The sequence below is a fragment of the Amblyraja radiata genome, chromosome 1, assembly GCF_010909765.2.
Source record: "Amblyraja radiata isolate CabotCenter1 chromosome 1, sAmbRad1.1.pri, whole genome shotgun sequence".
Classification (NCBI taxonomy): Eukaryota; Metazoa; Chordata; class Chondrichthyes; order Rajiformes; family Rajidae; genus Amblyraja; species Amblyraja radiata.
Window position 1 is genome coordinate 162,351,919 of NC_045956.1, and position 23,951 is coordinate 162,375,869.

The following is a 23,951-nucleotide window of genomic DNA, read 5'->3' on the forward strand; positions in this document are numbered from 1 at the left end:
ATCCAAATTGCCGAAAATGCTGCCCATCACCGAGGCATCACCAGATTAGAATGTCTCACTTTCCAAAGTACCATCTAAATAGGGTGAATTGTTGAGGCTCCAATAAATTTTCCTGTGGGGCACGGCTTATAAAAACACTGCCGTTATCCATAAACACTGATTTCAGTCATTCAGCCCATTTTCTAACCTAGTCAATTTTCCCTCAATTTAACTAATATTTTCTTTTACAACTAAAGTAATCAAATCTCATGCATACCACCACCCTGCCATTATGGCAGGCATCTCTTCAAAATAATAGAAGCAGGGTCATTTGACATGGTTTACCCGAAACAAATTGATGCTAGCTCTGATCAGCTGAAAACAGGAGGTTTCCTGTAATTCTATCTTAATCTATTTTACTAATCTCCTGACATCAAGTTTTATGCCTTTTCCATTTCACATTCATATTCAACTGCAGATTAACATGCAGAAGTTCTGCAACTGTTCAAAAATCAGGGAGGCATGCCAGCCCCAAACTGCTTTAAGGCATGGAGTTCACAAAATCCATATAGCACAGCCCAACTATGCTGGAATTCAGGAAGAATGCTAAAGGCAGGTATAAGCATATTTGTAAAAACTGGAGGTTGGAAGGGCGCAGGTAGTGTGGAATCTGGCCAACAGGGCAACCAAATTTAAAAAAAAAGTTTATTACATCAGATCAGAGGCAGAGGCATGTTCATGGAGGAAATGAGTGAGCAGGTGAACTTAAACTATCAGTTCAGTAAATAGCAGTCAGCACAGATTTGGAAGTTCCCATTTCACCAACCAACAATTTTTTGGAATATTTTAAGAATGTGATATAAGATCATAAGGAATAGGAGTTGAATTAGGCCATTCAGCCCATCGAGTCTACTCCGCCAATCAATCATGGCTGATCTATCTCTCCATCCTAACCCCATTCTCCTGCCATTCCCCATAACATCTGACACCTGTACTATCAAGAATCTATCTATCTCTACCTTAAAAATATCCAGTGACTTGGCCTCCACAGCCTTCTGTGGCAAAGAATTCCACAGACTCACCACCTTCTGACTAAAGAAATTTCTCCTCATCTTCTTCCTAAAAGAACGTCCTTTAATTCTGAGGCGATGACTTCTAGTCCTATCTTAAATTAATTTTGGTGTGCTCTGAAGCATGGTACTTAAACCCCAAATTACTTTCACAAGATGTCTGAAGGATACAGAACAGGTAATTGTTCATGGATTTAGATTAATGTGGTAGGGGGTAAAGGAAGAGCGAAGCACCATGTCAGGAGCCTGGGATGCTAAACTTGGGAACTATTACTGTATTAATTTTAAAATCAGAAATTCAATGCAGGATTTTTTAAAAAGTTATTATTTAAAAAAATTATTAGGAGGGATCGTAAATTTGGTGGAACCAGATTAAACAAATAACCTCTGAAGAAATATGACTGGTGCAAAATTATTGCACATGTAATAAATGGGAAACAGACGAACTCATGAATAAATAATGCTGAAAGATCAGGATGAATTTGAACAAGGTCTTGGAACGTGGGTGTTTAATATGATCAAACAAAGAGCAACAATCAAAGTGTCTAATTCTGTTACATTGCAACAGAGGGAGAGGAAAGCATGTATCATGTTGGTATCTGACAGGTCCATTTCCATTTCTTGATCAACCAGTCTTTTTTTATACAGAAATAAGCAAAGTTGTTGAAGTGATGGAAGCAATGTGAGAAGAGCATCAAGGCTAATCTGCACAAGTCTGAGGAACAGGAAAAGGGTACAGAGACTGACATGTTAGTTTTGTACGGTGGCATTTTGGAGATGATCTTATTCAAGTAAGCACATTGAGTTAAAAATCTAAATATTTTAAATGTAATCACAAATAGACTTAAATATGAATGACAATTATGACTGAAAGAATTATTAATAGCAAGTGAAGGCATGAATATGTGAAATTTGAAATTAATGAATGAAAGACTTTCTCTCTGAACTTCCTTCTCTGTAAAACGAATTCATTTCAGTATGGATATCCAAACTTTAAGGGACAAATCTACAATTTTCTGGAGTTCTCTAAGCACCCTGCAAGAAAAACAATGTTTTCTAATTTTTAATTGTACGATATTCGAAAGTCTGCCTAAAGTATTGGTGTGGGGCAAAATTACTATTCAAGCCCAGAGGATCTGTGCTGTAAATTAACCCTTTGTGTAACCCTGCACATGTATTCCATCTTAAACTTGGGAGCCCATTGCTTCATCTTGTTAACCTATATAATTGACCACAGATACTAGTGTGAAATCTTAAAAAATAAATCAATAAATTTCATACCAAATGGACGCTTTGTAAGACTAAGGCAGGACAGGTGATATGCCTTTGAACAAACTTTCCTGTCACAGAGCACAAGTTCTCCTCCGTCTCTGCAGCGGAAGCATTCATCCTCGTGTGCTTTTTTCCCTTCATTCTTTGATTTGCGTTTTCGTATTTTCTTTTTCCGCCTTTTTCCTTTATCATCTGAACCATTGCTTGCACTCTAAAATTACAATTAAAAGTAAATGGTTAGCTTAGTGTGCTTATTTTTTGTACATAAAATTCAGAACAGCAAGAAACTGCCAGTTTTAAACTGCGTCAGCAGTACAGAATGTGAGAACTGATTATTTAAGATCATTTACCACGTCAGGATTTCACAACGATGCATTTCTATCAAATCTTTATTTATGACTTCTGGGTAGAAAACAAAACAAAAATCTTTACCGGATATGCTAGATCCATGGCCTAATTTGTTTAAATAAACATGAGATTAGAAAAGTGGATAAAGGAATGGCAAATGGAATTTAATTCAACCAAGTGGGAATTTATATATTTTGGAAAATTAAACCAGGAGAGGAGCTGCACACTAAATGACAGGTCCCTAGGAAATGATAGAACAGAGTTGTAGGGGTTCAAGTACCTACTTCTCTAAAAGTGGCAACGCAGGTTGACAAGGTTACCTTCACCAGATGGGTACTAAGTACAAGAGTTGGGATATTATGCACAGCTGTATAGGATGTTGGAAGAATAGCACCTATGATATTTTACACAATTCTGGTTACCATACTGTAGGAAGGATGTGACCAAGCTACAGAATGTGCAGAAATGATTCACAAGAATGCAGCTGGAATTGGATATGAGGAGAGATTGAATAAACTGGGATTTCCCAGGAGCAAAGGCAGCTGGAGTGACCTTGTTGAGGTTTATAGAACCCTGACGGGGGCATAGATAAGGTGAATGTTCAGTCTTTTTCTCACAGTAGGGGAGTCTAAAATTGGAGGGTGTAAATTTAAGATGAGAAGGGAAAGATTAAAGGAGATCTGAGGGGCGGGCTTTCACATAGAGGGTGTAGGTATATGCAACATGATACCAGAGGAATTGGAGGAGGCAGGTACAACTGCAACATTAAAAAATGGTCATGGAAATGGAAGGTTTGCAGGGATATGGGCCAAATGCAGACAAATGGCACTAGCTGAGGGAGGCATCTTGGTCAGCATGGATTAGTTGGGCAAAAGACCCGTTCCATGCTATACAACTCTATGACTAAATTTCAAGGTGAGCAAAATTGATCGAGTCCTTCAAATCTAACCCCCTCTCACTGTTACGAGATACTTGTGACACAATGCATTGGCAGGGTAATGCAAGCAAGTTTATAGTATTCAGCTGGCCAGTTTCATTCAACTAGACAGAAGTCACAAATGGTCCTCTGAATGCAGTAATGCATTTCCATATTGAGTACTTCACTAATACCTCCAAAAGGGGAGGAAGTAATCATAAAACAATGAAATCACATCTTCCTCCAATAGTTATCATTTCTTGAAAGTTTTAATGAAATTTCCAGCAAATGATATTTTTTTAGTCAAACTGCGAGATCACAAAGTACGAAAAAAGTCTTGAAATCCAGTGCTACATTAATCAAATCAATATCAGAGACCAGTGATTTAAATTAAAAAACATAATTTACAAATTATTGATTTAATCCTATATTAATTAAAGAAAGGGAAATTTTGTTCAACAAATCTATTATGATATGAGGTTATATGAGGTATTGAAGCAATTGATTGGTGGGGTGAGGATTGGTGAGTGGGTAAGGGACAAAAATTAATGTAAGAGTTTATTCAGGTTTTTACAAATGAAATGCCATGCAAAATGGCTAATGCAGTTACACCAAATAATAGAGTAATATACAAGAATGAATTGGGAATTGTCTAATAATTAGAAGTTAGACCGTCAACAATCCATTTTTGTGCTGTCATTTCTGTAAATTAGTGGAGCGTGACAAGGATTGTGCCTGCATACCTGCACCTGCCAGCAAGAAACGGGCCAAGTGTTATGCATCTAAATTTAAAGATAACTAGACCAAGTGCGGAACCGTTGGGCCCTGTCCCCAACGCAATATTCCACCACTCACCCATAGCTCCCAACTGCTCAGGCGCGGCTGAAGGGGTTCCGTTGCGACGCCAGAGATCCCCGTTAAGACACGATTCACGGCAACCCTCCTCCAACTGCGCAGGCGCAGACGGCAAGTGGGAGCGCGACTGCGACGTTTTAAAAGTTTAAAATGGCAATAACTTGTGATAAGAGTAATCACAATAAGATCAATGTGAACGCATTTCACTCTCCCTCTTCAGTCCCCTATGCCCCTCCTCCATTATCTTCCCTCTCATCACCCCTCCTCTCTCTTCCCCCTCCCCTCCTCCATTCTTTCCCTTCTCTTCCTCCCCTTTCCCCTACCCTCAGTCACTCCCTCCCCTCTCCCTTTCCTACCCCCATCCTCACTCTAGCGCCCCCTCCCTCGCCTCACCTCCCTCACTTTCCCATCCCTCTCCTTCCCCACCCCCTCCTCTCCCCTAAGCCCCCCACTCTCCCTCCTCACCTCCCCAGGATCTCGATGTAAACCACCACCGTTTTGTCCACCATGTCAGCGATGAAGTTGTACTTAAGGCGGGGGCTGTGGGGGGAGGTGATGGGCTGAGCGGCCTGGAGCCGGGGAGGGAGAGGCTGAGGCCGCGGCCTAGTACTTGCCCCGGGTCCCGCTCCTCTCCATCCCCACGGGCCAGCAGCAGCAGCGTCTCCGCCCCCAAACGTGGCCTCTCCCCGCAGCACGGATACCGGGCCCACTGCGCACGCGCGGGGCTGACAGGCCTCCACGAACCGCGCAAGCGCAGCCGGCAAGTAGGAGCGCTGTTTTAAGTCAATAACTTGTAAAATATATCTTTCTGCACATCCCAGGACAATGGTGGGCCAAAAATTGTAACGCTATTGTGTACCGTTTTCGGAGTTCCCAGAACACACACACAATATGAGAGCTTTAGTAAAATACATATACTAGACCAAGAGGGACCCGTTGGGTCCCTGTCATACGGGAGACCTGGTCCCCCAACGCAACCCGTTCACCCAACGCAATATTCGACCACTCAACCATGTGCAGAAACATGAAATGTTATTCTGCTTAGGTGGGAAAAACAGGAAATCAGAATGGTTTTAAATTGTGTGATTGCAGATGTTGCTGTATTCATAGGACAACTAGGCATATTTTTATACATTTGTCAAAGAAGTTTAAACATACCCTCCATCATGCAACGATAACAGCAAAGGCCATGTCATTCTTCAGTTCAAAATGATTGACTAATTATTTTGGGGTATGATGAAAACACAACTGGAAAAACCATGTGCATTTCCAATCTCTTTTAACCCAAATTGCACTGAGTTCACATAAATCAAGTCATTGGCCAAATGTACCATTATCTGTGTTGCTTTTGCATGTTTTAATCCTGGATAAAATGATTCTCACCTTGGGTCTGACCCCGAGGAATCCACTGCAGTTTGGCGCCCCGCATTTGCAAATAGTCTTCTCATTGCCAAGGCAATCAAGATTATAATTAAAGGTGAGTTCAGTCCCTATGGGATAAAAGTAAGAGTCATCTTAAGATATATTGATTTTAGTGTTAGCATTATTGTATCAGAACACACACACACACATACATTTTAAATGACCCAGAAGTAAATGTAAATGGGTTGGTGGGTAAGTTTAGGAGACTGAAGCAGGCTGTCAGAAGATGTGGATTTGCTGCAGAAATGGGCGTCAAAATGGCAGATGGAGTTTAATCCAAGCAAATGTAAGGTGCTGCACTTTGATAGGTTACAGGAGAGAGTATGCAGTTAATGGCAAGACCCGTAACAGCATTTATCTGCAAGGGGATCCTGGAGTCTAAGTTCATAGCTCACTGAAGGTGGCAGCATTAATAGATAAGGCATATGGTATGCTTGCCTTCATTGCTATGGGCATTGAATACAAGAGTCAGGAAGCATTGATGCAACTGCATAGGACTTTGGTTAGACTGCATTCGGAGTCTTCAGTGTAGTTCTGGTCACCATATTACAGGAAAGAGGTGTAGGAAGGAATTGAAGATGCTGGTTCATATCAAAGATAGATACAAAATGCTGGAGTACCTCAGAGGGTCAGGCAGCATCTCTGGGGAAAAAGAGAACATCACCACATTTTTTTAGGCAAGCTGGATAAATTATTCCTGGAGGAAGATGTAAATGGATGCAATGATTGGGTTAGATGGACAAGGGTGGGTGTGTGAGACATCCTTGTGTGGAGAATAAATGCCAAGAGAGATCATTCAGTGGCCTGTTTCTGTATTGCAGATTCCAGTTCTTCCTGTGCATTTGTTTTGATGAGCCAGAGCTGCCAAGTTTTGTCAGAGCATTTCAGCATTCTAGCACCCGGAAAACAGTATTTTTCTGAGGAATCAATATTTTTATGTGGTGCCATTTTGCTGAAAAAAATGTTTTTTTTATAAATGTGCGGCCATACCCATGTAAGAGTACAAGAATGCATAACTTTGCTACCAATTGACGTCTTGTATGCATCTTACTTGATAGTGCATTCATTGTCATCTCTTTGTATACTGCTGTTTGAACGGCTGCTTCCTGCTTTTAGCATCAGATGATGAAGTAGAAGCCATTTTGGAAGCCTCCCTCGCTCCCCCTCTTTCTCTCCCTCCCTCCCCATTTCCTTTCCCTCCCACCCTCCCTCTCTCCTTCCTTTTTTCTCCCTCCCTCTCTCTCTCCCCCTTGAGCCCACCCACCGTTCTGTAAAATAAAGGCCAATCCCAATGTAACTGCAATCCCACTGGTAACCTTTCACCATTAGGCTTATCCAGAATTCTACCACTGCCTGAAAAATAATCAAAGGCTCAAAGAGAATTCCAAAGACTCATTGTTATATGAGAATTTTCCTGAACAGTCTGTGACCCATAGCGCTGTGGCCATAGCGCTATGTGTAAAGCCCATAGCACTCCAGCCGGTAGCACTATATTTCGAACCCATATGCAAGGAACCGGATTTGATAAAGGACCTCGAAGTTAATGAGCCATTAGGAGGAAGTGATGGTCAGGTACAATTGGAGAGGGAGAAGGGTAGATCAGAGGTGTCAGTGTTACAGTTGAATAAAGGGGACTATGGGGCCATGAGGGAGGAGCTGGCCAAAGTTGACTGGAAAGATACACTAGCAGGGATGACAATGGAACAAAAATGGCAGGTATTTCTAGGAATAATACAGAAAGTGCAGGATCAGTTCATTCCTAGGAGGAAGAAAGATTCCAAGGGGAGTAAGGAGCGACCGTGGCTGACAAGGGCCGTCAGGGAAAGTATAAAAATAAAAGCGAAGAAGTACAACGTAGCAAAGATGAGCGGGAAGCAAGAGGATTGGGTAATGTTTAAAGAGCAACAGAAGATAACAAAAAAGACAATACAGGGAGAAAAGACGAGGTACGAAGGTAAGCTAGCCAAGAATATAAAGGAGGATAGTAAAAGCTTCTTTAGGTATGTGAAGAGAAAAAAATTAGTTAAGACCAAAGTTGGACCCTTGATGACCGAAAAAGGTGAATTTATTATGGGGAATAAGGAAATGGCAGATGAGTTGAACAGGTACTTTGGATCCGTCTTCACTGAGGACACAAACAATCTTCCTGATATAGTAGTGGCCAGAGGACCTGTGGTGACAGAGTAACTGAAGGAAATCCACATTAGGCAGGAAATGGTGTTGGATAGACTGATGGGACTGAAGGCTGATAAATCCCCAGGGCCTGATGGTCTGCATCCCAGGGTACTTAAGGAAGTGGGTCTAGAAATTGTGGATGCATTGGTGATAATTTTCCAATGTTCTATAGACTCAGGATCAGTTCCTGTGGATTGGAGGGTAGCTAATGTTATCCCACTTTTTAAGAAAGGCGGGAGAGAGAAAACAGGGAATTATAGACCAGTTAGCCTGACATCGGTGGTGGGGAAGATGCTGGAGTCAATTATAAAAGATGAAATAGCCGCACATTTGGATAGCAGTCACAGGATCGGTCCGAGTCAGCATGGATTTACGAAGGGGAAATCATGCTTGACTAATCTTCTGGAATTTTTTGAAGATCTAACTAGGAAAATGGACAAGGGAGAGCCAGTGGATGTAGTGTACCTGGACTTTCAGAAAGCATTTGATAAGGTCCCACATAGGAGATTAGTGGGCAAAATTAGGACACATGGTATTGGGGATAGAGTGCTGACATGGATAGAAAATTGGTTGGCAGACAGGAAACAAAGAGTAGGGATTAACGGGTCCCTTTCAGAATGGCAGGCAGTGACTAGTGGGGTGCCGCAAGGCTCGGTGCTGGGACCGCAGCTATTTACAATAGACATCAACGATTTGGATGAAGGGATTCAAAGTAACATTAGCAAATTTGCAGATGACACAAAGCTGGGTGACAGTGTGAACTGTGAGGAGGATGCTATGAGAATGCAGGGCGACTTGGACAGGTTGGGGGAGTGGGCAGATGCATGGCAGATGAAGTTTAATGCGGATAAATGTGAGGATATCCACTTTGGTAGCAAAAACAGGAAGGCAGATTACTATCTAAGTTGGCGTCAAGTTAGAAAAAGGAGAAATATAACAGGATCTGGGGGTCCTTGTTCATCAGTCTATGAAAGTAAACATGCAGGTACAGCAGGCAGTGAAGAAAGCGAATGGCATGTTGGCCTTTTTAACAAGAGGAGTCAAATATAGGAGTAAAGAGGTCCTTCTGTAGTTGTGAGACCACACCAGGAATATTGTGTGCAGTTTTGGTCCCCTAATTTGAGGAAGGACATTCTTGCTATTGAGGGAGTGCAGCGTTGGTTTACAAGGTTAATTCCCGGGATGGCGGGACTGTCATATGCTGAGAGAATGGAGCGGCTGGGCTTGTACACTCTGGAGTTTAGAAGGATGAGAGGGTATCTTATTGAAACATATAAGATTGTTACGGGTTTGGACACGTTAAGAGGCAGGAAACATGTTGGGGGAGTCCAGAACCAGGGGCCACAGTTTAAGAATAAGGGATAAGCCATTTAGAACAGAGACGAGGAAACACTTTTTCTCGAGTTGTGAGTCTGTGGAATTCTCTGCCTCAGAGGGCGGTGGAGGCAGGTTCTCTGGATGCTTTCAAGAGAGAGCTAGATAGGGCTCTTAAAGATAGCGGATTCAAGGGATATGGGGAGAAGGCAGGAACGGGGTATTGATTGGGGATAGCCATGATCATATTGAATGGCGGTGCTGGCTCGAAGGGCCGAATGGCCTATTTCTGCACCTTTTGTCTATTGCAGCCGACAGCTCTTCGTTTATATTCCCACGCGTTAAACTGACAGCGCTCTGTTTAAACCTGGACCAGGACAGGCAGCGACTCTGGAGAGAAGGAATGGGTGACGTTTCTGGTCGTGAGCCTTCTTCAGACTGAACTGACTCCGTATTTAAAATCCGTATTTAACAACACAAAATTGTACATCAGTATTCTTATCGCATTTCCGTACAAAATACGGAAAATCTGTACTACTTGGCAGCTCTGATGAGCCCAAGGTTAAAAAGGACGTCACAAATCTGGCATGGCTTCTTGGGTTTACATCAACAATCTCCATTACCTGCTGGGATATCACAGAGAGAAAACAACCCAACTCGAGTATCTCCATTCACTGTCCACTTTTGTGTTTCACAATTAGGTTGGCAACTATGGTTCATGAAACGGCAATAATTCCCTTTCGGTCCAGCATCAATTATTCGATCCTGAAATAAACAATGGAGTTACATTAATAAATTTGTTGTAACAGTTAGAGTCACAGAGTCATACAGCGTAGAAACAGGCCATTAATCCCAACTTGCCCACAACGACCAACATGTCCCATCTACACTAGTCCCACCTGCCTGCGTTTGGCCCATATCCCTCCAAACCAGTCCTATCATTGTACCTGTCTAATTGTTTCTTAAATATTGCAATGGTCCCTATCTCAACCACCTCCTCTGGCAGTTCGTTCCATACACCCACCACCCTTTGAGTGAATAAATGTAAGTTATAGTACACTTGAGAGAAAGTTGGTTTATTTTGAAAAGCAGGGGTGTGTAATTAACCCTGAAACAGGATCACTAAAATAGTGTCTAAAAAAAGGTCCTAATCTGTAATGTCATCTACCCATGTTCTCCAGGGATGCTGCTTGACCTGCTGAGTTACTCCAGCACTTTGTGTCCTTTTGTGTTTTAACTAGCATCTGCAGTTCTGTTTCTACCTCTATACTATGTATTGTGATTTATTTCATTTATATCATGAGATTGCTAAGTTTTCTGTCATTACCATAAAGCATATCCGAGGTCAAGAAAAGTGCTTTATACGCAAGAACATTCTGTGAGTGCTAAAAACAAAGTATTGGAGGAACTCAGTGGGTCAGGCAGCATTTGTGGTAGGAATGAACAGATGACCTTTCAAGGAGGCACCCTTCTTGAGATTGAGGGAGTAAAAAGACGGCTGAAAAAGAGGTGGGGATGCGGGTGCCTGGCAGATAGATGAAGATAATGACGAAGGCTGGAGATCCAAAGGAGACGAAAGGGTGTCACATAAGGAATGGAGTGATACAAAGCTGGGGGGGGAGGGATATAGATGAGAGGGATGTGGGAACAAGGTGATGGGCGGGGTGGGAAATGAGCGTACAGAGGAGGAGAAAGGAGTAGGCTGATCGGGATGGTGGGAAAAATGTGTACACACCAGGGAGCGGGACATATTACTTGAATTAGGAGAATTTAATGTTCACATCGTTGATATAGAGACTACCCAAGCAGAATATAAGGTGCTGCCCTTCCAGTTCGCATGTGGCCTCTGGTAGAAAGTTCGATAAGGGAGTGGGAAGGAAAGTTAAAATAGTTAGCAATCTGGAACTCCAGCAGGCCTTATCTGAGTACGTGTTTGGCAAAAAGTGTCTACTTTTGGTCTCGCTGATGTAGAAGCCACAACGGGAGCACCAAATGCACTAGTTGAGGTTGGAAGAGATCCCAGTGAACCTCGATTTCACCGGAAAGGGCTTCAGATATCATTGAATGGAATGGTGTGGTGGTATAGGGACAGGTGTTAAATCTCATGTGATGACAGGGGTAAGCGCTTGGCTGAGCTGGCTGCCTTCTGGCAATATAATGGCATCATTAGAATAACATCACCATAACTTGGGTGGTTGCAGTGCTGTCTGTATGGAACTGTCTGTCTATATGGAGTTTGTTCGTTCTCCTTGCGACCATGTGGGTTTTCTCTAGGTGCTCCGAATTCCACCCACACTCCAAAGATGTAAAGGTTTGGAGGTTAATTGGTTTTGGTAAAAATTGTAAATTGTCCCTGGTGTGTAGGATAGTGTACGGAGTGATCACTGGTCGGTGTGGACTCGGTGAGTCGAAGGGCCTGTTTCCGTGCTGTATCTCTAAGGTCTAAAGTAACACTCAACAGATCATTATCACAGGTAGACAAAAATGATGGAGAAACTCAGCGGGTGAGGCAACATCTATGGAGCGAAGGAAATAGGCAACGTTTTGGGTCAAAACCCTTCTTCAGACTGATGTGAAGGGGGGGGGGGGGGGGGGGGGGAAGAAAGGAAGAGGTGGAGCCAGAGGGCCGAGGGAGAGCTGAGAAGGGGAGGAGGGAGTAAGGACTACCTGAAATTAGAGAAGTCAATGTTCATACCGCTCGGGTGCAAACTGGCCTGTCAGCCCACCGAGTCTGTGCCGATCAGTGGTCCCATACACTAGCACTATTCTACACACCGGGGACAATTTTCAATATTTTACTGAAGCCAAGTCACCTAAAAATCTGTAGGCCTTTGGAGTATGGGAGGAAACCAGAGCACCCGATGAAAACCCACATGGTCACGGGGAGAATGTACAAACTCCGTACTGACAGCACCCGTAGTCAGGATTTAACCCAGTTCTGTGGAGCTGTAAGTTACCAACACTTCCGCTGCTGCGTCACTGTGCCACCCTCAAACTACACTTTAGTATCTAGTGATCATGGAAGGTGTTCAATAAATTCAAGTTTTCTTTTCCTTTTATTGTTATTGATTACCAGCATCAAGAATGTCTTGCACTGAAGAAAAATGTGATCATAGGGTTCACAAGTATACTCTTATTAAATCATCTTTTCTATATTTATAAGTCTGCAGATGACACAATAAATGGTGGTATGCAGGTGGAATTAGTCATGGGCTAAAGAATTGTATCAATCCAGGTAAGATGGATGGGCAGAGCATAGGTCAATGGAATTTATCTTGGTGATGCACTTTGGGAGGACGAATACAAATCGGAATACACAATGCATGGTGGTGTCCCAAGGAACATTGAGGAGTAGTTGGAATCTGGTGCACAAGTCTGAAGGTTGATAAGGTGATGAACAGGGCATGTGAGATAGGGAGATTATGGTACAAATATATAAAACACTACTTAGACCAGACCAGTTTTGTGTAATGGTCGCAACACAACAGTTAAGATGAGAGTGCGCTTGCAGAGGAAATTCACCATGGACCATTTCATTTATGAAAAAGGGCTGGACAGCAGTTTGTTTTCCGTGGAGTGAGGAAGGTTGGGGGTGGGTGTCCCGATAGAAGTGCACGAACTTAAAGGGGCTCAGATAAGGCAGGTATTAGGAACTTTTCCCCTTTAGTAGACGTATCTAAAACCAGACAGCATGGTTTAAAATTGTATCAGAGAGTACAATTTTAATCATCAGTCATGATTGAATGGCGGAATAGACTTGATGGGCCAGATGGCTTAATTCTGCTCCTATCACTTATCTTATGAAAATAATGGACAAGAGGTGATCTGACAAGGAGTTTTTCCCATCTGGAGTGAGACTGGAATTTGGAACACACTGCCTAATGGAACTAATTCCGTCACATTGCTGGAAAAGGCAAGTACTCTCACAATATTTTAACTGCCTAGACAAGCACTTGAATTGCCATTGCAGAGAAAGTACTTGACCAAGTGTTACAAAAACGATATTAATGTAGGTAAGCATTGTGGGCCAAAGAATGTGTTTCCACGTTGCCCGATCATGAATATGAGCACCTGCGTAATATGAAAATCACACCAAGCATTATCTTTTATTTTTGTTGGAACCTCAAAATTAACCAGTTTACAAATGCAGAAGCATGAAAATATCTGGTCACTAACAAGTCTAATAATTGCATGTTTTAATTTAGGTGTTGTGATGTTGGGGGAATGACGCCGGGTTCTACAGTCACCAAACCAACACTCACACTTGGGCGAACTCACATGATTTATTTTATTTACAATGGAAAGAGTCCAGGACCACATTGGGGCACTGTTCATCGCCGTCAGAGAGCATGTGCGGTGACATTGGCGATCTCAGGCTTGTCCCAGCAGCTTCGTCCTGGTCTTTGAAGGAGGCGGCGTGGCGATCTCAGGCTTCTTCCTGCGGTTCGCCCTTGTGTCAAGAGAGGTGGCTGACGGTACTGCTTTCGTCCTTGCACTTCAGCTTTGGGCTTGGAGAAGCGACGATGGTGGTCTGTGGATTAATCTAACGACCACTCTTTGTCTGTGTGTGTGTGTGTTGGTTCAGTCCATCATTGTCTGGGGCAGAAAGTGGTTCTGGGATCTCAAACTTACCCTGGCCACTCAGTCTTAGCCTCTGGTCGAAGCAGTGACTGGCTATGGGTTCTTTTCCAGAAGTTCAGTCTTAACCACACAGCGTTGGAGGTCCCGGGTCTGTCCCAGTAGCTCAGACATCCATGAACCTGTGACAGGACTGGGGCAGCCTTCACTCTTTTTTCTTCCACGTTCCCTTCTGTATCCGCTCTCATCCACTCAGTCTCCTTCTCTGGCTCAAATGCCTGGGTTTTATAGAGTAGGCTGACCTGGTTCAGGTGGTCAATTAATAGCAGCCAATTGGACTCAGTTGTTACCAATGATGCTGGGGACTGGCCTCTCCAGGCCTGCCAGCCAGTTCAAGCCAGTTAAATCAGAGCGACCTCCAAGGGAGAGGGTACTGTCACACTGTAGAAAGCTATTCGATTCTCATATACACAGAAAGATATCAAGACTGTAGTAATTAGAATTAAAAGCTTCCCGACTTTGAAATGTTGTAGCAATTTTGTTCCATGAAAATATAAAACGTCAAAATATTTTTTCCTCCAAGATTCCATGAAAAACTCATTTTCATTTTGTTTGTAGATAGCAAGGAAGTGTATGTAAGACTACATTTGTAACCTGTCACCTGGGTTCCCCCAAGAATGTCATATGCATAGAGTAATACAGTGTGGAAACAGGCCCTTCGGCCCAATTTGCCCAAACCAGCCAACTTGTCCCAACCGCACTAGTCCCACCTGCCTGCGCTTGGTCTATATCCCTCCAAACCTGTCCGATCCATTTACCTGTCTAACTATTTCTTAAAGATTGGGATAGTCCCAGTCTCAACTACCTCCTCTGCCTGCGCTTGGTCCATACACCCACCAACCTTTGTATGAAAAAGTTACCCCTCAGATTCCTATTAATTCTTGTCTCCTTCACTTGAACCCATGTCCTCTGGTCCTCAATGTCCTTTAGACCAACCTCTTATAGAACTGCAACATGACATCCCAATTTCTATACTCAATACTCTGACTGATGAAGGCCAATGTGCCAAAAGCCTTTTTGACCACCTTATCCACCTGCGACTCGGCCTTCAAGGAACCATGCACCTGCACTCCTAGATTCCTCTGCTCTACAACACTCCCCAGAGGCCTACCATTCACTGTGTAGGTCCTGCCCTTGTTAGATGTCCCAAAATGCAACACCTCACATTTCTCTGCATTAAATTCCATCAACCATTCATCAGCCCACCTGGCCAAACGATCAAGATCCTGTTGCAATCTTTCACAACCATCTTCACTATCTGCAAAACCACCGACTTCTGTATCATCAGCAAACTTGCCAATCTTGCTCTGCATGTTCTCATCCAAATCATTGATGTAGATGACAAACGGTAACAGGCCCAACACCGAACCCTGGGGCACACCACTAGTCACAGGCCTCCAGTCCGAGAAGCAACCTCCCACCATCACCCTCTGCTGCCTTCCATGTTGCTTCCGAATGCACCATTGCAACAAGAAATATTGAGAAAATTGGTGGGCAATAATGTGGTCTTATTTGACACCACTTTTCAATGCGAGTTGTTCTATTAAAGGCACGATGGTGACAACTTTTCCTGTGTCAGAGCACCGAGATCACTCTCTTTTCTTGAAAATGGTCATGATTACAGCATCTCTGAGATCCTCTGGAACATCATCTTTCTGAATGAGGATAACGAGACTGTGGATTTGTGACAGGAGCTAATGAGAAACTGCTCGACCTAAGGCGACTACACTCCAGAAACCTCAGTAGTCAAGCTGCTGTATGTCGATGTTAAATGCTTTTGGACGCAATCACAGGTCAAGATCCAAGCCATCATCAATTTATTCACCAAAACTCATGAAAGGATGAGTTATGCAAAACATCCAAAGGTGCTCAACCAACTATTCTCTTTTGCATCCAGCTGCCCTTCAGCACAGGTGAGATTTTGGGAAAAGAGGTACACTTCTAACATCTCAGGAGCCAACTGTTGGCAAGGCAGACATCAGCGATGAAATTCACCACAGCCTTCAATACATCAGGATAGTCTCGAGTCAATTGACAGAAAAATATATTTGAAAAGCAAGACTTCAAACTTGGCACAAACGTCATGGATTATTGATCCCAGTCGCTCGACATATTTCTCAGTCCTAGAATACCTACAACAGCATGTATTGCAAGGCACTGGAAAAATACCACCAACACTGTCTTGGTTTTTGACAGAATCTGCAATTGTTAAATTGGCTTCATCAACCACTGTAGTGCCTACAAAACCAGATTAGAATTAGTTATTCTTAATTCTATGAAACAGCTCATGAAAAAGAGAGAACTATGCCAAAAGGAAAACATGAAACAATGCCATGATCAAAGCGCAATCTCTTTAAAAGTTACAGCTGCATTAATTGTGCACAAACAAAAAGATAACATAGCAGAAAGTGATGTTTTCAAAGAAGCAAATTAAGAACATAATGAATGGAAGCAGCAGGCAACATTTCAGCCCTTTGTGTCTGTGCTGCTGTTCAAAAACATTGTGTATTTCCACCTAAATACTGTTTTCTTGTATTAGTTCCATATCCCCCGACTTCCAGAATACGCAAAAAATGATTAACATTGGATGTTAGCAAGGAGATAGAGGAAGATGGAATTTTTATGTTAAGATAATTTCATTATTCCAATATTTACAGAGAAACCAGAAAATTAATTATTTTTAAACGGCAGTGAAAAGGGAGTAAAAGGACTGGACAAGCTTGATGCAGGAAAAATGTTCCCAATGTTGGGGAATTCGAGAACCAGGGGCCAGTCTAAGAATAAAGGGGAGGCCATTTAAAACTGAGATGAGAAAAAACTTTTTCACCCAGAGAGTTGTGAATTTGTGGAATTCTCAATTCACCGGATGAATTTAAAAGAGAGTTAGAGCTCCAGGGGATAGCAGAATTTAGGGATATGGGGAGAAGGCAGGCACGGACGGGTTACTGATTGTGGATGATCAGTCATGATCACAATGAACCCTACGCACCTATTTTCTATGTTTCTACATTGTATTCCAATACATAATATTGCACTGATTTGAAAACGACACTTAGAATTACATAGAAATTAGGTGCAGGAGTAGGCCATTCGGCCCTTTGAGCCTTCAATATGATCATGGCTGATCATCCAACTCAGTATCCCGTACCTGCCTTCTCTCCAAACCCTCTGATCCCCTTAGCCACAAGGGCCACATCTAACTCCCTCTTAAATATAGCCAATGAACTGGCCTCGACTACCCTCTGTGGCAGAGAGTTCCAGAGATTCACCACTCTCTGTGTGAAAAAAAGTTCTTCTCATCTCGGTTTTAAAGGATTTCCCGCTTATCCTTAAGCTGTGACCCCTTGTCCTGGACTTCCCCAACATCGGGAGCAATCTTCCTGCATCTAGCCTGTCCAACCCCTTAAGAATTTTGTAAGTCTTAAGAATTTTGTAAGTCTTAAGAATTTTGTATTTTGTATTTAATATTAAAGCTCACTTTACTCACTGGTAGATCTAAATCAATTCATGGCAGCATGCTTCTTGCAAACAATTCACCTGAACAATATGGTATGTATAATACCATTTACTTCGTATTAAAGAATATTTTAAATTGTTTTATAAAAATAGAAAACACAAAACAGTGAAAAATTGTACTTTCGATTTGTTAAGGACTCCTAAATTAAGTCAGTCTAAACCTTGCTTTCTAATCACTTGGTTAAGAGTATAAGAGTTACCTTATCGATAGTGAGCATGTAGAAGTTGGCAATATTTTGTTCCTGTGCAAACCGGATTCTTGCTCGGCACTCATCTTCATCTATTACCTCTCCCACATATTCATTCACAAACGTTCCCTGGTTTGGACAGAACACATAGAATTTGAACAAATAGATTGCAGCTACACCTATCAGTCAGTCTTTTTATTCTCCTGCTCTTCATCCTAAAAGCAGCACACCAATATAGCAGTTTCTGCTGCTGCATAGTGGCTTGAATTTGATCTTGACCTTTGCTGCTGTGTGGAATTTACATGTTTCTGTGTGGGGTTGCCTTGAGTGCTCAGTTTTGTTACAGATCCAAATGATATATTGCAAGATTAACCATAATTTGCCCCAAGGGTGGTTTGATGGCAGGAGAATCAAGGAAGTGAAACACACACAAGAAAGAATAGAGGTTACCAGAGAAAATAAGTTAGGCTCAGGAGTTTATGGGAATGTTTTGAGTAGTGTCATAAAATCAGTGGGTCAAGTGACATAAGACAACATGAGAATCAGTTCACATTTGTATCTCATCTGTCCACATCAGATGTGTTAGCAAATGCTTCGAATTAAGCTCCATATCGTCTACATTCTTGACAAACAAGTAGGCCAATCAATCATGCGAAGCTACTGAAGCAGCTACCCCAAACTGAGTGCCCTTAAAATATGAAAAGCATCATTCTAATAACTTACTTTCTTTATGTCAGTCTTTGAAATGAGGCCCCAGCCTTTTCCAGCAGTCTTGACAACTTGCGACTCAGGATACTGCCTTTTGCTAAAACACTGGTTTTGGCACCGTCCACCCGCTGGGCATACAGCAGGATGACATTCATACATTAACATTCTGTTCAGGCACTCTGAATCCAGGCCACAAGGATGATCACCAGTTGGCTTACAGTTGCATCTCGAGATTTCTGAAATGTCAGCCGTGTAAATCTGTGCTTTGCCAAATAGTTTATTGACCTTTTCAAAATAAAAAAACAAAAAGTTATAACTTTCAACTTAGATTGAGTTCATTTAAACTTAAAATGATGAAATGAATATTTCAGTATAGTTTAAAAAAAAATATATAGCCTTGAAGCAACAGACATGATATAACACTCTAAATTTAGACAGGTATGAAATGCATTTCATAATTATTAGCAAAGATGTGTGATGGCTGGAGTGGGATTGGTAAGACCCGATAAAATTATTATTTAATTAAGTGAAACGAATTCCCAATTGTTCGTCAAAACTATTTTATATGCAGCATACGATTTAGAAAAAACACAACATTTCCCAAATCCAGCAATCCTTTCTGATATGAAATGTAGATTTAGCTATTTGAATATTGTATTTTTTAGACGATGGACTAATGGTGCTTGAAATATGTATAAAAAATAAATCAGAATGCAAAATTGTTGTTACCTTGTCAACAATTTGAAATCAGATAGAGGAGAACATTTAGCTTGGGGCAATTAAAGGAGACTCATTCAATAGATTATGTCAAGCAATCTCCGGAAAAACCCAACTAATTGTTGCCCTGCACGTATCTTTCAAATAAATTTCATGCCCACATTTTCAAGTCCCAAGGACATGTATCGTTTCAGATTCTCTTATTCAACATTTTGCGTGTTCCTGTTAAAACAACCCATTACCAAAATAGTTGGTGGATTGTCAAAGAGGCTTGGTTTTATATCTTCAATTATTCCATGGACCCCTCATGGTGTACACAAATAAAAGATATTACACCATGCCCTCCATAAAGGAAGTGACCAATCTTGGGTTAAAATTCTGATAACACTCAGCAGGTCAGGCAGGACCTGTAGGAATTAACACAGAGTTGACCTTTTTTGGTCAAGGAACTTGGTAAGAACTAGGAGAGAGAGAAAATAAGATTGTTTGAAATCCTATGATAGGATAAGTTAAATCTCTGATAAGATGAAAACTGTTGATGTTGAGAATCAGCTGGAGTCACCAAGTCAATGTGCTAAATGGAAGCAGCAAGAAGAGGAAATGAACAAAAGAAACATAGAAAATAGGTACAGGAGTAACCATTCGACCCTTTCAGCCAGCACCGCCATTCAATATGATCGTGGCTTTCCCCCCCATATCCCTTGATTCTGATAGCCCTAAGGGTTATATCTAACTCTCTCTTGAAAACATCCAGTGAATTGGCCTCCACTGCCTTCTGTGGCAGAGAATTCCAGATTCACAACTCTCTGGGTGAAAAAGTTTTCCCTCATCTCAGTCCTAAATGGCCTACCCCTTATCCTTAAACTGCGACCCCTGGTTCTGGACTCCCCCAACATCGGGAAATTCTTTCCTGCATCTAGCCTGTCCAATCCCTTAAGAATTGTGAATGTTTCAATAAGATCCCTTCTCATTCTTCTAAATATGCCCAATCGACCCATTCTTTCATCATATGTCAGTCCCCCCATCCCGGGAATTAACCTGGTGAACCTACGCTGTACTCCCTCAGCTATGAAAAATATGGACTGATAAGTGAAAATACAAAAGGAAATGAACGTGGTGAAATTCAAAGAGAGAAACTAAGCCAAATATCAAAGATGGATAACATAATAGAATTGGCAAATTTAGATACACACAAAGTGAGTTCTCAAGCTGTGAAAATTAATATGGAGTCCAGAAGGCTGCAATGTGCCAAAATAGAAGCTGAAATGCTTTCCTCGCATTTATGCTGGGCCTGGTTACAACAGTGCAGGAAGTCAGACAGACTGGTCCTAGTGAGAGTAGGTTGAACATCCGAGACATCAGTTCGGTTAGATAGAGCTCCAGGGGCTAGTGGAATCAAGGGATATGGGGAGAAGGCAGGCACGGGTTATTGATTGGGGACGATCTGCCATGATCACAATGAATGGTTGTGCTGGCTCGAAGGGCCGAATGGCCTCCTCCTGCATCTATTTTCTATGGTTTCCCAGACCACAGATGGAACCAGACCTGCTAAGTTTTGAGCATTATCTGTTTTTATTTCAGATTTCCATCATTTACATTTTTTTTAAATTGGATGGTGTTAGCAAATGTTTGAAAAGCAGACAGGTGCTCTTTCAGATACCGTTGTGGGTATTTTTTTTACCTCTGGCTCCAAGTGGAATTCCTAAACTCTCCCATTGCATAAACTGAACATTCTTGCTTTAATATATTCACCAAATCCATTCTAACCACCCACTGCACAGAATTATTTTAACAACTTCAAACAGAATATTACCAAAACAGATATCCGCAAAAAAGTATTCAGCACCTCTTGCACTTTTGTGTACAAGGTAGAGGATTAAGCTGACTGCTCCCTCCCCAAACCTGAACCGTTGCCTCCAAAATGCGAGTTCTCTCACCTTTAAATTATATCATAATCAGTACTTCCAAAACAAAAAGCTATTGAAAAGCACATGTGCATAGAACTCATCATGGACATGAATGTATAATCAGCTTTGACTTTATGCCTACCCTTATGTGTTTATATGGTGGAGGCTTTCTCCCATTGCGTTCATTTTCTTGAGCTTCTCTAGTTTCCCTCTGAGCTTTAAGATCCTGAAAGCGCTCTGCTGCCTCTTCTAAAGCTGAAATGTTTGCAAAAAACAAAAAAAGATTAAAAATAAAGACGGCCAGCAAAAACGCTTCAATTTCATTATGACCAGACAAAAGTTTAACTGTAACTTCAAAATGCAAATAATACTTTAGTAACAGTTCAATTTAAAAATGGTAGAGCTCACAAGTGACGTTATACAAACACGTTCTACAAATATGTGTTGTTTTTGGTAAAACAAAAATTTCCAGTGCTCACTTGGAGCGTAGTTTTATATAATTGAAAAATGATCAGAAACGTAAGCTTCAGGTGGAACAAGAGCCTGGAGCTGCCTGCATGACTCTCAGAACTCACAACATAAATATTGGTGTATTCACGTATGACTTTGCTTTCATAAGCCAGATGCACTAGAAAACAAAGTTTTCATCAAACGTTTGGCTCTTGGTTTTCAAAGTGTCTGCAAAGAATATCAGTGCTTTATTCTTAAAGGAGCCACAGCACTCTACCCTTGTTAATTACCTCTTGATAGATTGAGACCAAAGATCATGCAATAATGCAGCATGAATGGCATGTACCCGAAAGTATGTCCCAAGTAACAAACGTTTATGGGGGTTTTTTTTAAAAAAAGAGTCTCCCATGTCTTCAAAAGGTGGAGGGGCAAAGATAAAATAAAATGTTTCAGGGACAATGGAGAAATTGAAATTGACAAAAATGAAAAAATACAAAGAAGCACAAGTGACTTTTATGTTTATTATTCATTTTCAGGACCAGGCGTTCGCTTGGCAGGCTAGCATTGATTGGTCATCACTGCAGTCCTTTTGGCGAAGATACTCCTGGAATACTACTGGAGAGGAGTTCCAGGCATTAGATCCAGTGACAATGATGACATTTCAAAGTCGTGAAGATGAGGAGGACAACTTGCTGGTGGTGATGTTTCCACCCAACTACTTCCCTTGTTGTTCTTGGTGGTAAAGGTCACATAGTTTTGGGAGGTGAAAGCTGAACACAGCTGGGGGCCTATGCAAGTTCCCACTTTTGATGCAGAAAGTGAGAGGAGGCAAAAGAGAAGTTCTGCCAGCAAGAAGAGTGTTAGTTGAGGGAACTGATTAGGTCTCCGTTCAAAGAAGAACAGGAGGCCCCTTGAGGCCTTCCTAGCGGGTAATGGAGATGCAAAGAGACTGGACATCCATGGCAAGATGAGGCAATGGGGGCCAAGGAAACGAAAATTATTGAAGTGAAGTGATTCGGATGTAGGTCAGAAGGGACTGAACAAGAGGGAACAAGATGGAATAGAGGTATTTGGAGTTCAGTGGGGCAGGAGCAAGCAGAAACAATGGGTCAACTGCCAGAGCAGTCCTGCTAATGTTATTGCGGTTGTAGAAGGAATTGGGATAGCTTTTAAAGCAATAATGGAAACATAGAAAATAGGTGCAGGAGGAGGCCATTCGGCCCTTCGAGCCAGCACCGCCATTCATTGTGATCATGGCTGATCGTCCCCAATCAATAACCCGTGCCTGCCTTCTCCCCATTTCCCTTGATTCCACCAGCCCCTAGATCACTAACTCTTAAATCCATCCAGTGATTTGGCCTCCACTGCCCTCTGTGGCAGAGAATTCCACAAATTCACAACTCGCTGGGTGAAAAAGTTTTTTCTCACCTCAGTCCTAAATGGCCTCCCCTTTATTCTAAGACTGGTGCCCCTGGTTCTGGACTCACCCAACATTGGGAACATTTTTACTGCATCTAGCCTGCCCAGTCTTTTTATAATGTTATATATTTCTATAAGATCTCCCCTCATCCTTCTAAACTCCAGTGAATACATGCCTAGTCTTTTCAATCTTTCCTCATATGACAGTCCCGCCATCCCAGGGATCAATCTCGTGAACTTACGCTGCACTGCCTCAATCACAAGGATAATAAATGAATTGTAAATAAAATCATTAAAGCACAAAATTCAACAGGAAAAGTGGTCCACCCGTGGCTGAAGGGAGAAATTAATAATAATAATATATCACGGATGTCCGAAACAGCAATAAACCCGAGCATGCTAAGTATTTCAAAACTTTGCAAAGGGAAATAGTGAAATTGATCAAGAAAGAGAAGTTGAATATCAGAGTAAACTGTTGCAACATAAAAACAGAATCGAGCAAGTCTGTAAAAATGGTAAAAAGGAAAAACTAGCTAGGGCAAATGGGATTCCCTACATAGAGAGGTTAAAGTATTTATAACAGAGACAAGGAACTGGCAGACTAATCACAAAACTACTGCGTACACAGGCAGCTTAAAAATAAACCTTCAGGAATACTTAAGAACCATGGGCCTAGTGAGCATGAGGAACAAAGGAAATTAATATTTACAAAAAGTTGGAGGCTAAAGCCTGATAAATAGCAAGGATCTGTTGAAATTTGCAGATCATAGGTTGGTCTTGATCAAGAGAGAACTTGACTGCAGGAGTAAATATACTTCAATGACACAGCTTTGTGGAGACCATTTTCAGAGTATTGCAGATAGTCTTAGTTCCTTTCCCAAAAGGTTACATTTGCTACAAAGTGCAATGAGGATTCACTAGTTCATGGTTAATGGCAGATTTGTTGTTTTGCAGAGCGATTGAGCCTGCATGCTCCGAAGAATGAGAAGTGATCTCATTGATAATTATGAAATTCTTGCAGTGGATGCAGGGAAGACATTTGTCTTGGCTGTGGAAT

General features: G+C 41.8%; 1 protein-coding gene across 6 annotated transcripts in view; it reads right to left on the reverse strand.

Annotated features, from left to right (window-relative positions):
• nsd2 (nuclear receptor binding SET domain protein 2) overlaps positions 1–23,951 on the reverse strand; it is a 94,452-nt gene that overhangs the window by 7,777 nt on the left and 62,724 nt on the right. For all 6 annotated transcript variants that reach the window (XM_033034479.1, XM_033034451.1, XM_033034458.1 and 3 more), the window contains 6 exons: positions 21,168–21,280; positions 18,417–18,686; positions 17,706–17,822; positions 9,975–10,116; positions 5,824–5,930; positions 2,331–2,532 (listed from right to left, as the gene is read on the reverse strand). In XM_033034479.1, the coding sequence (XP_032890370.1) occupies positions 2,331–2,532; positions 5,824–5,930; positions 9,975–10,116; positions 17,706–17,822; positions 18,417–18,686; positions 21,168–21,280 (951 nt within the window). The remainder of the gene's footprint in view (positions 1–2,330; positions 2,533–5,823; positions 5,931–9,974; positions 10,117–17,705; positions 17,823–18,416; positions 18,687–21,167; positions 21,281–23,951) is intronic.